The sequence below is a fragment of the Carica papaya genome, chromosome 9 (assembly GCF_054855325.1).
Source record: "Carica papaya isolate Zhongbai chromosome 9, ASM5485532v1, whole genome shotgun sequence".
Classification (NCBI taxonomy): domain Eukaryota; kingdom Viridiplantae; phylum Streptophyta; class Magnoliopsida; order Brassicales; family Caricaceae; genus Carica; species Carica papaya.
In genome coordinates this window covers 3,562,433-3,576,297 of record NC_142317.1, presented here as the reverse complement: position 1 = coordinate 3,576,297, position 13,865 = coordinate 3,562,433, and the positions used below count along the sequence as shown (strand labels likewise).

The 13,865-nt window shown below is 34.7% G+C and overlaps 4 protein-coding genes across 4 annotated transcripts; all 4 read right to left on the bottom strand.

The window, feature by feature from the left end:
- Positions 1-1,416: 1,416 nt before the first annotated feature.
- LOC110823485 (Calcium-binding EF-hand family protein) lies at positions 1,417-2,560 on the bottom strand. The gene has a single exon (XM_022053877.2). The coding sequence runs from the start codon at positions 2,409-2,411 to the stop codon at positions 1,887-1,889; it is 525 nt and encodes a 174-aa protein (XP_021909569.1). The 5' UTR covers positions 2,412-2,560; the 3' UTR covers positions 1,417-1,886.
- An 812-nt stretch (positions 2,561-3,372) lies between these two features.
- On the bottom strand, positions 3,373-5,875 carry LOC110823548 (Pentatricopeptide repeat (PPR) superfamily protein). The gene has a single exon (XM_022053945.2). The coding sequence runs from the start codon at positions 5,798-5,800 to the stop codon at positions 3,707-3,709; it is 2,094 nt and encodes a 697-aa protein (XP_021909637.2). The 5' UTR covers positions 5,801-5,875; the 3' UTR covers positions 3,373-3,706.
- A 184-nt stretch (positions 5,876-6,059) lies between these two features.
- LOC110823380 (thaumatin-like protein) lies at positions 6,060-7,477 on the bottom strand. The gene is made up of 2 exons (XM_022053752.2): positions 7,086-7,477; positions 6,060-6,981 (listed from the first exon to the last, which is right to left on the bottom strand). The coding sequence occupies exons 1-2, from the start codon at positions 7,156-7,158 to the stop codon at positions 6,293-6,295; spliced, it is 762 nt and encodes a 253-aa protein (XP_021909444.2). The 5' UTR covers positions 7,159-7,477; the 3' UTR covers positions 6,060-6,292.
- A 1,084-nt stretch (positions 7,478-8,561) lies between these two features.
- Positions 8,562-9,959, bottom strand: LOC110823254 (thaumatin-like protein). Its single transcript, XM_022053605.2, has 2 exons — positions 9,677-9,959; positions 8,562-9,370 (listed from the first exon to the last, which is right to left on the bottom strand). The coding sequence occupies exons 1-2, from the start codon at positions 9,741-9,743 to the stop codon at positions 8,685-8,687; spliced, it is 753 nt and encodes a 250-aa protein (XP_021909297.1). The 5' UTR covers positions 9,744-9,959; the 3' UTR covers positions 8,562-8,684.
- Between the last annotated feature and the right edge of the window lie 3,906 nt (positions 9,960-13,865).

The window sequence follows — 13,865 nt, the reverse complement described above, 5'->3', positions numbered from 1 at the left end:
CGGGTATTACAATTTATTTAAAGTTATTGAAGCCCATATTAACATTTTATTATTGCTTATAATAAGGATAATATTCAATTGTAGTCCTGAAGGGCCGTATTAGCTTAATTGGAGGAGTTAACATGACCAATTAATATAACAAAACTTTTTTAAAGGCCCATAACATCTGCATCATTTTTACTCGTTGAAATTATCTGACGAATGGAAATAATATTCCCACGGAATGTAAGCAAATAAATCGTGTTAGGAAATTACACCCTCTAAAAAATTTTACATTTTTGTCTAAATATATTTTAATTTTGTTAAATTCCTAAATTTTAGTCATTTAATATATAATTGTTAGTCATAATTCAATACTTAATGCACAATGAAATGAATTTTATTCTTGCTTTTTTTCACCTATCAAATAGAAAAACATAAAAATAATTAATATAGATATAAACTTGACTTAAAATTAAATTACTATTTTATTTTAATTTCTTTTTTATTTGGGTTATATTCTATCAAATTAAAAATTAAATCATCACTTAAATTTTTAACTCGAAACTTATGCTTAATGTAACATACAATTTGTAATAGGTTTTGTGGAAGGAGACAAATGCATGGTTGTTAAATGTAGGCCGAATAACTTCCTATATTAATGAAAACGTTTTAAATTTTTTATGTTTAATTACTAAATAGTTCTTGGACACACATATTACCTTTTATACACACACACACACACACACACACACATATATATATATATATATGTATCAATGGATCTTTAAACAAATGTAGGCTAGTGACTCTCAATTCCCCATTAGATCTTTTATTTCAGCACGAATGGGTCTATAAAGAAAATATTGGAGTACAGAAATTCTTATTTTGTAATGTTTGGTTGACTTGAATTACCTACGTTTATTTAGCTTAATTATACATAACGATTGTTCTATATCATAATATTACTTAATGATGATTTAATTAGGATAATTAATCTCCTATATTTAACTCAATGCTAATACTTTTTATACGATCAAAGGTTAAACTAGTTTGCTGCTACATAAGTTTATAAACATGTCTGGATCCGAACCAGATTCGGGTCTGTTCCGAATCCGACTGGTTATCGTCTCTAATAATTTGATTATGTTTTATTAGTGTTCAGTCGATAAGTATCAAATTAATTTCTGCTTAATTATTGTTTTAGACAATGAATTGACGAAAATCTGATCACATTTTGCTGATTATAATATCACGAATTTTGCGTTGACCAGTCTTCCCGTCTGAATCACGCAGTCGCATGGTGGTCATCACCATGGCTAAAACTTTTCAGTAATATCTAGATTCTTACCTACCACCACTTAATCTAAAAAAGGTATCGTATTCGTTGTTTGGTTGACCAGAAAATATCCCAAGAAACTTTCCATCTGCTCAAGCTGAAGATAAAACATCCATGTAAATGTAATCAGAATGGAAGGTATCGAGCACTAGATTTACAGCAATTTCGTTTGCTAAACTACTGGATAACCGAGGCATGAATTTTCCAGCGAACCAAACAGAAATTAAAACAGATCAGTTAAATTGAACGAAACTACATGCCTGCGTTCCTCGTTTAATTTAGTAACGAATTAAAGCAGTTTTTTTTCCTAGAAAAAGGAAGACATTGATGAAGAAGCTGAAACCTCCATTTTCGGATACAGGTTCGTCATTCATATATCATGAGATTAAGGTAAACAGAGTAATCCTAATAAGGAAGATAAACGAAAGCCTCTCTGCAAAATCTGGAGAATATAAAGAAAACCCACCGTTTCAATTTTCAATTTCGTTTCCAGATCCACATCAGAAGAGGTTCATAATCCTCCTTCCCCAATAATATAAGCAATTGAGGAAAGAGGAGAGAATGAAATCTACTCTTTGGCGGGAGCAAGGGAAGTTGTCATCATCTTCTGGAACTCCTCAAAGTTAACATTGCCGTCGCCGTCGGAATCGACGGGGCCGATCATGCGAACACAGTCCTCCACGGAGCATTTAATGCCGAGGCGGTTCAAGACGAGGTGGAGCTCGGAGGAGGAGATGAGGCCGTTGTGATCTTGATCGTAGAGGTCGAAGGCGTCACGGAGCTCCGCGGAGGAGTCACAGGAGTTAGAGCGGCAGAGGTCGGAGAACTCCTGAAAATTAATGAAACCGTCGCGATCGGCATCGACCTCCTCCATCACACGCTGGACCTCGTTCTCCGTGTAATCGGAGCCCATCGCCTTGAGCACGTCCCGGAGCTCAGTGGCGGAGATCTTGCCATCGCCATTGGCGTCGAACCGGTCGAACACTTTCTGCAGCTCCTCCGGGTTCCCCATGTAAATCGAGGACGACGAATTCTCCTGCGGAACCGCCGCGACGGCGTCATTTGAGATCGACTCTGGGTTGGTGCTTGCCATTTTCAGGTAAGATGCAGAAGGCGAAATTAATGGAAGAGAAAGAGAGAGGGTTTTGTTTGTTGTTATAGAGGGGATTCCAGTTTGAGAAAGAAGAGATAGTTTGAGCGGTGGAGAGGAGGAGAGGGGAGGTATATATAATTAGGGAAGGAGTTGCGCGTGTTGAGGAATCCGAGTTAAAAGATATTAAAAATGGAGTTTTTTTTTTTTTTTTTTTTTCTTTTTTCTTTTTGGCGGACGGCTACAGGTTGAAGACGATGACAGTAATGGGCTTTTACTCTCTACTACTTGCTCGTACCATAAAGCTTGAAAAGATAATGTTTGTGTTATTTACAGAAATATCCTTCTAACAAATTACAAAAAATGTCAATTCATTTTATTTAATTTATAATTCGATGAATTAATAATTTAAAAGAAATTTCTAATTTTGTCGCAACTAGTTAAATTATATTACTATTATAAATTAGAATATTTATATTTTGTGTAAAAAAAATTATTAAAAATTAAAATGCTATTATACTTACATGTGAAGTTCCGAATTTCGGAAGCTCTCACAAAAGTTTTATTGAAATTGTACGTTACAATAATCATAATGTATGAAAAAAAATAAAAACAAAAAATAGATAAATATTACATGATGTATAATAATGGGTAGCATTATTATATTTCTACCGTAATATTTAAAAAAATAAAAACAAATAAACATAAGAATATAAAATTTTATAACAATTATTTAAAATACACCCCTGCTTAGTCATCAAATTATGTTAAAAATATAAAATTGAATTAAGGTGTAGAAAGATTGACTTGCTTAAAGTAAAAGTCACTCACTCACCATCATAAAAATATAAAGAACAGAACAAAAGTTAGGTGGGACCTGCAAGTATGGCGGATTCTTGATTGCACCAACGCGGACACTTATCAGACGCGTTTTGTACGCTGCGTCCGGTAAACCCAAAACCAATTAGAAACCATCTTTTCTTCTGTTTACTCTTTTTTCATTAATTATACATTAATCATACTTCAGATCCACAAGAAATAGTTGGTAATCTGTTATAATCAACAGTAAATTTAATTTACTTTTACTGTTGAATCTAAAAGACAAAAACACTATTTCACTCAACAATTCATTTATCGTCGTTTCTTGTTTTACCATCGAGCTGAGTTTAACTTCAAAACAAAACCGGAGTACTTTCAGGTAGTAAGATCAATCAACCCCTTCTACTTAAGGATAAAAGGTTGGCTCACTAGGGTTCAATTCACCTCTTGTAAATCCCTTTTTGATTTACTAGGTTGAATCATATCTTTATGCTTTTGTGCAATTTATCAAGAATCCTCCAAGTCACAGAATCTGGGTCCAATCCATTCTTTCTCATTTCTCCAACAATTTGGTAAGCTTCTCTCGTCAGACCTTGCTTGCTAGCACTATCAATCACAGTGTTATAGCATATGATATTCGGAGTGATCCCCGAGTCTGTAAGTTCATAGAGGAAATGACATGCTTCGTTGAACTTGCTATTACGGCAAAGCCCTTTAAGAATTGCAGCATAAACGTACTGATCATGAATCTTCGACGGCCAGACAACATTGTCCCAGAACATCTTTGCTGCCTCTATGTGGCCCGAACCGGATAATCCATCAATTATTATTGCGTAGGTGGAACTGTCTGCAGCCACACGGTTACTTACCATGCCATTGAAGACCTGCATTGCTTCATCTACTTGTTCTAGTTTAAACAAACCACGGATAACTGCATTATACGTCACAACACCAGGGCTAAAACCCCTTTCAGGCATCAGTCGATTCAAAGTATCAAGAGCTTCATTCGTTCTTCCCACATTCAGTAACCCACAGATAATTGTCGTAAAAGTGATGGTATCAGGAGCACAGAATTTGCCTATAAGCATATCGTCCAGGACCTTCAAAGCTTCATCAGTTCTCCCCACCTTGCAGAAACCATTAATAACAGTATTGAGGGTAATCACATCAGGCTGACAGTGAGTCTGAAGCATAAAAACAAGTGCGTTTAAAAGCTCAGTTGGTCTGTTCAATAGACAAAGAGCTCTTAAATATATGTTGTAAATCCTAGTCTTATCCACACCTTCCTTTCTCAAAACCAGTTGCAGAACTTGCTTGGCCTTTTCAACATCAGATTCTTGGCAAAGACTTTCAACCAGAACCTTGTAAGTATATTCAGATGGCAAGTACCCGAATTCAATTCCTTCTTCTAGCAATTGATAAGCCCTCATGCAACCTCCCTGTTTGCATAGGCCGTGTATAATAGAATTATATGATACTAGGCTTGGTATAAATCCTTTCTTTCTCATTATGTATACAACCCTTGAAGCTCCATGGTTTCTTCCAACTTTACAAAGAGAATCAATCATGTGCCCATAAGCAAGCCCTGCATCAACACTATCTCCCTGAGGCATATCCTCAGCAATCTCGAAAACTTCAGTAAAATACCCTTCTTTACACAATGAACCAACAAGATTTGCAAAAGCTGCTGAATTTACAGATGGGTCCTCACCCTCATCACTCTTCATCTTCTCCCAAAGCTCACACATTAACTCCCTTCCACATTCAACATCCCGCTTCCTAAAAACTCCGCGAATCAACACACTAAGCGTGAGTGAATTTGGCATTACTCCGCAGTCACGCATTTCGTCGAACAACTTATGAGCAGAAACTAATTCACGAATTCGCTCATACCCATCAATCAAAGTAGTGTAAGTAACAACATTAGCACAGTGTCCCCTACTCTTCATATCAAAAAATAACCTATGAGCGTTCCCCACCCGGGAAATCAAGCATAGCTGATTAATCAAACGGTTGTAACTAGTCAAATAAGGCACAAACTCACTCTTCACACCAATCAAACTATACATAACACGTAAAGTATCAACTGGGGATTTAGAATCAAGCAAGCGAGCAATGATTACATTACAGGTACGCTCATCCGGTACGAAACCAGACGAGATGAAGAGGAGGAACCGGTGGTGAGCCTCGTGGAAGCGGGCGGCGTCACAGAGCGCGTGGATTATGCTACTAATGTTGAGGGAATCGGGATGGAATCCGCGGAGGCAGAGGAGGTCGAGAAGACGGAGCGCTTCGTCTACGAGGTGATGTTCTGAGCACAGAATGTGGATTCTTCTGGTCCAGTATGACCTGTTGAGTATAGTATGTTGCAATTCTTCCTGATCTTGGAGGTGCTCTGGTTGTTGTGGTTCCCAGTTGGGTGGTGATGAAGATGGACCGGAGAAAGATGAAAGGAAGACAGTTGAGATCTTGAAGAGGACTCGAATACAACTCTTGGGTGATGGCAAGCTGACGAGGAGCATTGCATTTGGAATGTCCAGCGACTTGGTAAGTTTTGAATAATCTTCTCCCATTCATGTTTACAGAATATGCAGTATGCATAAGGTTATACGGAAGATAAATTTAATGTGTATTTTTTATTAAAATTTTATCAAATTTTTTTTTATCTCTCTGAGTTTATTCTAATAAATTAAAAATGATATCCTTTAAATTTTATTTCGTAATATTCTTTGAAATTTATTTGACACAGGAATATAAATAAAAATATTTAAAATAATATTAAACTGAAAAAACATAATCAAGTAAAAATAATAAAAATAAGTGTAAAAATAATTCAGTATAATACTAAAATTTTGAATATACAAATTAATTGGGTCAAATTTACTTAGACTGTGATACCCATTATAATATTTATATGGATGAATATTGTATTACATTTTTGTATATGTTGTGTTATATTTTTGTATATATTACAAAAAATAATTAAAAACATATTAAAATATTATATATAACACTAAAAATTTGTTTTTAAGTATAATAATAATAATATAAAAAGGTGGCGTGATCTAGCGGGGGCGACGATTATTAGGGCAGAAGGTGATCAAATAGTTAGAGTGAGTGCAGGTAGCAATACTGGTCGGATCATCATAAGCATAGGAGTAAGCCGTAGGGCAAGCCGACTTGAAGATTTTCGAAAACGACGTCGGTTTGCAAGTTTCTGGGCTACCAAAACTGCCGGTACAACAATATTCCGGCGAGTTAAAAACTGCACAAGCACTTTTACACCCCACCACCCGTTTGTTGTAAACTGACCGGACCTGCAACGCCGCCGGACACTTCAAGTTCAGGTCACTTAAACAACCCACCAGCGGACACTTTCCAGTTCCTTTGTATGGGATGATTTGCATGGGTAAGTTGTAGCCGTCGACAAGGCTGACGTCGTAGAAATCTTGGTTTTGACCGATAGTGAACTCGGCGAGAGTTGCCGGAGGTTCGCCGCCGAGGCCGTTGCAAAAGAGAGAACCTCCGCAGTCTCCGGTGTCGCACATTCCTCTGCCGGTTTTATCGAAGTGGCAGCCGGAACGGCCCCAGACGCGGCCGGACCAGAGGGGTGGGAGTCGGAGGGTGTACGCTGTTTTGGGAGCGAGCTTGAAGCCGCCTTTTGCTAATAATCCGCCGGAGCTGGAGAGAATCCCCGGCCACACTGGGAACTGGCATTTGTTATATATCATTATCGATGCGGCGGATACCTCCACTGTCATAAAAAGCAAAGATTTTTCGCGTCAATGGCGAGTAAATCTTAAAAAGTTCCCAATTTTTTAGCGGAAAATCAATGTAAAGTAAAAGGGTAAGCAGTACCTGAAATGTGGGAGATTAATATATTGAGAAGCAAGAAATACAGCAGAGATCTTAGCGGAACCGCCATAGTCATGCAAAATGAAGGTCTCACGTCCCTCTTCTTCAGCCGCTAACTACAGTAATCTTTTTATAAACCCGGAAGGGAATCAAAGAAAAAGGGGTAAAATTTACAGGATACGAACTACATATACACACTTTATCTAACGTTATTTTTAAAGGAGAAGATGGGGAAGATATTTGTGTGGGTTATTTTTGAAATGGAGAGATTTAATTATTTATAGGGGAAGCAATGAACTTTAAGAGAAAATATGTTGGGAATTGAAAGGCCTGAAATTGTAGAAAAATCAGGAAACTAAAATGAATTTGTTGCTTATCTTATCAAAACTAAATTCTATCTTTATGCTTTATAAAGCTTGGAAGAGCCGAGGAATTCGATTTTTCATGATTAAAAAGAAAATAGAGTATTAATTATAAATGATGTAATTTTACCATTTAATTTAATTTATTTTCTATTTAATACTCTGATTTATACACACATATAAATATTGGGAGCCCATAAGCCACCGCATATCTTTTGTTTTCTCACTATGTAACATAATCCCAGAAAAAAAAAAACAAAACAAAACAAAAAACAAAAAGTAGTGCCTTAGATCTGATCTCAGTGAGTATCTTTACAGCTCTGAATTCTGGGTCTTCTTCCCCACAAAGTGACATATCCAAAGTCACCCACTTTCTTACAAGAATCTTCACTTGTTCATCAATTCCATTGAAAAAAGTATTGGGTTTTGTTTTCCTATTGACAAGCATCAAGTATACTGTTGAGTTAGAGAGTTCTTCCCAGTTGTTTCTTTGAAAATTGTTTTGTTTAATTACTTATTATTTATTTTATAATTAGGTTTGGTTGCAAAATTATCTTTGCTTTTTCTTTTGGGTAAAAAGTTAGATGATATCTATATATATAGCATGCATTTTTAATACAAATATGTAAAGAACAAGGTACACCTGCTTTGACAAATGATGCAGTTGGATAGATAGTATTCTAGGTTTGGTAACGAGTGGGGTTATGTAACATATAGAAGCAAAAGATTATTTAGTTAACCCTTTGATATATATATATATATATATATTTAAAATTTACATTTTACTATCTTCCTTAATCAAACATTAAAAATGGTAAAATAGTAAAATATAGGTAATGAGTAAATTTTCAACTTTCGTAATCTTGAATCAGCTAAAAATTACTGTATGCATATGTATATCTATTCATATATACATACGCTGCAGTGAAGCCAGCTATGATTCACCACTTTCCAGTTCATTCTCATTTCGACCCCATTTTCCTTCACAGCAACCATTACCAATCCCATCAAGAACTACAGCAATACCCTAAAACAACTAAAACACAAACCAGTATGACACGATCTAACTTTTCCTTCTAGTATATATTAGTATTCATTAATAATTCAAGTCCAGTACTAATCAAATAAGTATATTATAATAACTTCAACTCTACTAGTATCAGTCCAGAGAGAAGATAACAAAGATGTCTAGAGATAAAACAAGAATAATAAGGATGATAACCAGATGAAAAAGCTTTTATCAATGGCGGCGATGAGGGCAGAAGGTGACTAAGTAGTTGGCGCGCGTGCAAGTCGCAATGCTGGTTGGATCATCATAAGCGTAAGAATAAGCTCTAGGGCAAGCAGTCTTGAAGATTCTTGAATAAGCAGTCGGCTTGCAAGACTGCGGGCTACCAAAACTCCCGGTACAGCAATATCTAGGCGAGTTAAAAGCAGAACAGGCGCTTTTACAGGCCACCACCCGCTTGTTATCCTGCGACCGGACCTGCAACCCAGCCGGACACATCAAGTTCAGGTCGCTGACGCACCCTGCGTACATGCACTTGCCGGAGCCTTTGAATGGGGTGATGGACATGGCAAGGTTGTATCCGTCGACGAGGCTGACGTCGTAGAAGTCTTGTTCTTGGCCGAGAGTGATTTCGGCGAGAGTGGCCGGAGGTGCGCCGCCGAGACCGTTGCAGAAGAGGGATCCGCCGCAGTCACCAGTGGAGCATTTGCCTTTGCCGGAAGCGTCGAAGGAGCAGCCGTGACGGCCCCAGAAGCGGCCGGACCAGAGGGGGGGAAGCTGGAGGGAGTAAGCTCTGTTGGGTGGGAGCTTGAATCCCCCTTTGGCTAACAGGGGTTTGCCCGCACTGGCTTGGATTCCTGGCCAAACTGGGTGTGGACATTTGTTGTAAAGTGTGATTGTCGATGCTGATACGTTCACTGTGAGAAAAGATTCAAGCTGTTTCCGTTAATGGCGAACTTTCAAACAAAAAGATCTAAATACAGTAAAAAAAAAAGGGCTCCTAAGCTCGCATAGATCATAACGAAAATGAACAGTGATCTAAACAGAGGTCAAGGTGAAAGAGATGAAAAAACTTGAAATGTTAGTGAAAAGAAAGCCATCAGAAAACCTTACCCATAAAGAAGAAAACAGAAAAAGCTTACGACTTCATTTAAGCAAAAACAGAACAAGCACCGAGATTTAAAGAAACAGAGAGAAGAAGGAGCAGAAGGAAAAGGGTATACCTGCAATGTGGGAGAGAAAGAGAGTGAAAAGCGTAAAGAAAAGCAGAGATCTTAGCAGAACCGCCATGGATGAGCAAGATGAGTGACTGAAGGAGACAAAAATCCCTCCTTTGGAGCTGGTAAGGGGAACGCTTTTATAGACCCAGGAGGGTAGAAAGCAAGAAAATGCGGTAACAAAAACAGGGTAGTAGTAGATTTATCATTTATTGCTACTGGTGAAATTGTAAAACAGGTTTTACATTGAGATTTTCAGAGCAAATTGAGAGAAAACGGAGAGAGGGAGGAAAATGAAAGGTAGAATTTGGGGAATGTGATGATGACAAAGTGCTCACTTCTCGAGGATGTCAGAGGGGTTAAGTGGGGAATACTTGTCTGTATCCATTAACACATTCACATGTTTAACTTCAAATCTATTTCTTCTTCTTTTTCTTTTTCTTTTTTTTTATCACTTAATCGTGTATATTATAATATTAATTAAATTAATAAAAATAAAAGTTACTAATTGATTAACTTAACCAGTTAATTAAAACCCTTAAGCCAAAAACAAATTAAGTTAACTATTTTTTGCAATTAAGAGATACTGAAAGTGGAAGGTACAGAACAGGAAACCATTTCCAAAAACCCTGAAGAACTTGGTTGTACTGAAGCAAGTATTAAGCTTTCCTTTTTCTATCTTATTATAAATGGAGACAGACATCATGTGATCATCACAGAGTAGGAAGGTAATCATCAAGATCTACGGCTCCGATTGGTTAATTTCTTCCACCTCTTCCTCCACAAGCAGAGATTCTTCTGCAACTTTTTTGTCCTACCATGGGCCAGACAGAGATCTAAGTTGTCAAACTTTTTCTACAACTATCTTCTTTAAAAATTGGGGTAAGAATTTACTAAACATTAATTATTTTTAGAATATATTGTAACTTTGATTTGAAAAATTAAAATGCAGTGTTTTAAGTAACACATAAAAATTGTACTTGAATTACATGTGATACGGTAGATTTTTTAAATTAACACGTAATTTTTTAAAATTTTTATATTTTTTATTTTTGATAATAAAATAATATAATAAAAAAATTTTCTGTGAGGTATAATTTTTTATAATTAGATAAAATATAAAAATTTTAAATTAATTCATTAAATTTTTATATTTATTTATTAATACCTTTGGACTTTTTATTCTTTTCGTAATAAAAATAGTAACGTCCCCCTTAAAAAAGGAAAAAGAAAAAGGAGTAACGTTAACATTTTTATCAAAGTAATTATTTAAAAGTTCTAATTTCCACTCATTATTTACCTTTTTTCCTCTTTTACTTTACTATTTATCCCATAATCTGATATTTTTAAATTACTTAATATATTAAAAAAGAACTATTTAATTCAATAAAGTCAATAAAAAACGACTTTTTCTCTTAGTATTAATCCCTAAATTTACTCGTCTTGCTTCATCAACTAATCATATTCTTATGTCTCGTTAATTTTTTAATTTATTTACATGGCGAGTTATATTTTTACCGTCGAATTTCATAAAATATATACGAATTATTTTTCTAGTAAATTTAACTGAAATAAATCAGAAATCAGAGTAAAATATTTAATATTTAATTTGTATACATCAAATTTCATAGGCTGTTCTAATTGAAACAATTTAGCCCATAAGGTAAACTTGTGGGCTTTGAGTCATGGTCTTGTTGGAGACCTTATGTTTTACTTTACAAGCTTTGTTTAACCGCAGTTCAAAAAAAAAAGGGAGTAAAAATTACAGTGGGCTTGGGCTGGAGAATGTGATTATCAGAAAACTACGAATAATTGATTGGGCCTTATTTTAAATAAAGATTAAGTTTACATTATTTATCTACAAGTTATAATTATTAAATAAAAATTTATAAAGTTGCAAAATTTATTTTTCCCCTTTAAAAATATATTTCAAAGTTTAAAGATTTTGAATAAATGTAAAATAAATATAAGTATTTCAAATTCATTTGTACTTAAAAACTACTCGAAATTTGGTAAAGATAATACTGAATACAAGTAGAAAAATTGTACAATGGTACTTAAAAGACCAAATCTTCATGAAAGTTAGGCTCCGTATGATCTTCAGAATAAACTTAAAATTTTAACAAATTTTATTTGCATATTTATGTATAGGTGTAAATAATTTATTTTAAATTCTAGTAAAATTAATAAATAACATTTATAATTACACTGTTTTAGTTGGATATGATTTTTGATACAAAATATATATTTATAAATATATTAACTACAAAAAAGTTTTTGTCAATAAGGATGGAATAAAATATGAACTGTGGGGGAGAATTTACCAACGAGAGATAATGCGTTCTGTGGTTTTTATTTTACTGACTCGACTCATCAATCAATGTTATATAGCCTGCACTGAGCAGGCCTGGGGGTTGACCGATACCCACATTAAATACACATATATATATGTGTATATAATCTCGTTTACATGTAGAGGCAATATTTATTTACTGAGATTTACTACTTGGTTGTCAGAAGCAGAGAGAGAGAGAGAGAGAGAGGGAGAGAAGTGTCACATGATGAGGTGATGATGGTAGAGGGAGGGAGAGACTAGAGAGAGAGGTGACCAGAGAGAGGATCAGATGGCGATCAAAGATGATGATCATGATGGGTTTGGTAAGAAGAATATATAGATACATCTATGGGTATATATATATATATATATAGATGTACATGTATATGTATGTATGTGTTGCAGTGGTGACAGAGAAGGGGTTTAGGAGTTGTCAATTTAGAGTTGCAGAGAAGGGTGTTTGGCATTTGGGTTCTGGCAATTCCCCGAGCTCCTTTGTTATTTTATTCCATGCACCAGCTCATTCTTTTGTCTCTTGTCTATTTTATTTTATTTTAATTAAACAAAAGAAAGAATTTTTTGGATCCCCTGATATGATTTGTTGAATTATATGGTGACAGCAACTTCTCATCAAATCACATTTCAACTCCCAAATATCAATACCTAACGCATCTTTAACTTACTACTTCAAGCAAGCTAATATCTATGTATATATATATATATATATATATAATTCACTATTTTAACTTCCAAAATCATATTATATATATATAATTAATTTAACTTGAGCTTTTTCTTTTTTAGGTAAATTGTTATATTATTCTGTAAAATTTACCAGTTTGATTTTTTTTTACCCCTGCAATAAGTTAAATGTGAAGTACATACAGTGATTAACTATCCAGGACCACTTCAAACATCAAGCTTACACTTGGTGTATATGTATATAATATCTTAATGTCATGTAATTCCTAACTATATTTCAAGTATTTATATGTAAAATTTTTAGAAATGAAATTAAAATTATTGAATATTAATGTAAATAGGGTTTAAAAGATCTCACAAGTGACAAGAGACAGGAGAGATATATTCAGCTTTTCATCTCTGCCTCTGCTTTCTTTCTTTTTAACAAGCCTTTGTTTCATTGACGTTTTGCACTGATCAAGAACCTCGTTGAAAAACCCAAAGCTCCCTTTATATACCAATATTGGTATATATACTTTCCACCCACCACTCCATATATACATATATATAATTAATTAATTGATTTTTGAATATATGTGTACATTAGAATTTGACCCATGTTTTATTTTCTTTTGATTGTATATATAAGAATTTACAAGAGACAGGAATGGTTGCTCATTTCAAGATAAGGCTATGAGAGAAGAAGAAAAGGTAGGATGCATGAAAGAGAGAAAAGCACCTTCTCTGTCTGCTCTTCAATCTGCAGATTCTGAACGAAGGGAGTCAGCCTACGTTTCATCCTACCTCAAACACAAATTCAACAGTAGACACAGATACATATATGTATATATATATATAATTTTAAATATATTCTCATTTATATTATATTCCAATATATATAATTTTATTATATATATTCAAACCATATATAGTACAGTAGAGCTGGCTAGCTACGGCTTATCAATTAGCAGCCATTGGAGGCTGTGTAAATTAAGATCACAGGATCGGCTTCTTCATGCAAATATACACTCTACGTTTAACCTCAAACTAAGCTACCACAGATATATACATATATATATATATATAAACATATATATGATTTTAAGATTGTTTAAAGATTAGATTTATTGAAGCAAAATTTGGAAAATATTCTTTACTCTGCAATTTTTTCTTTTTTTT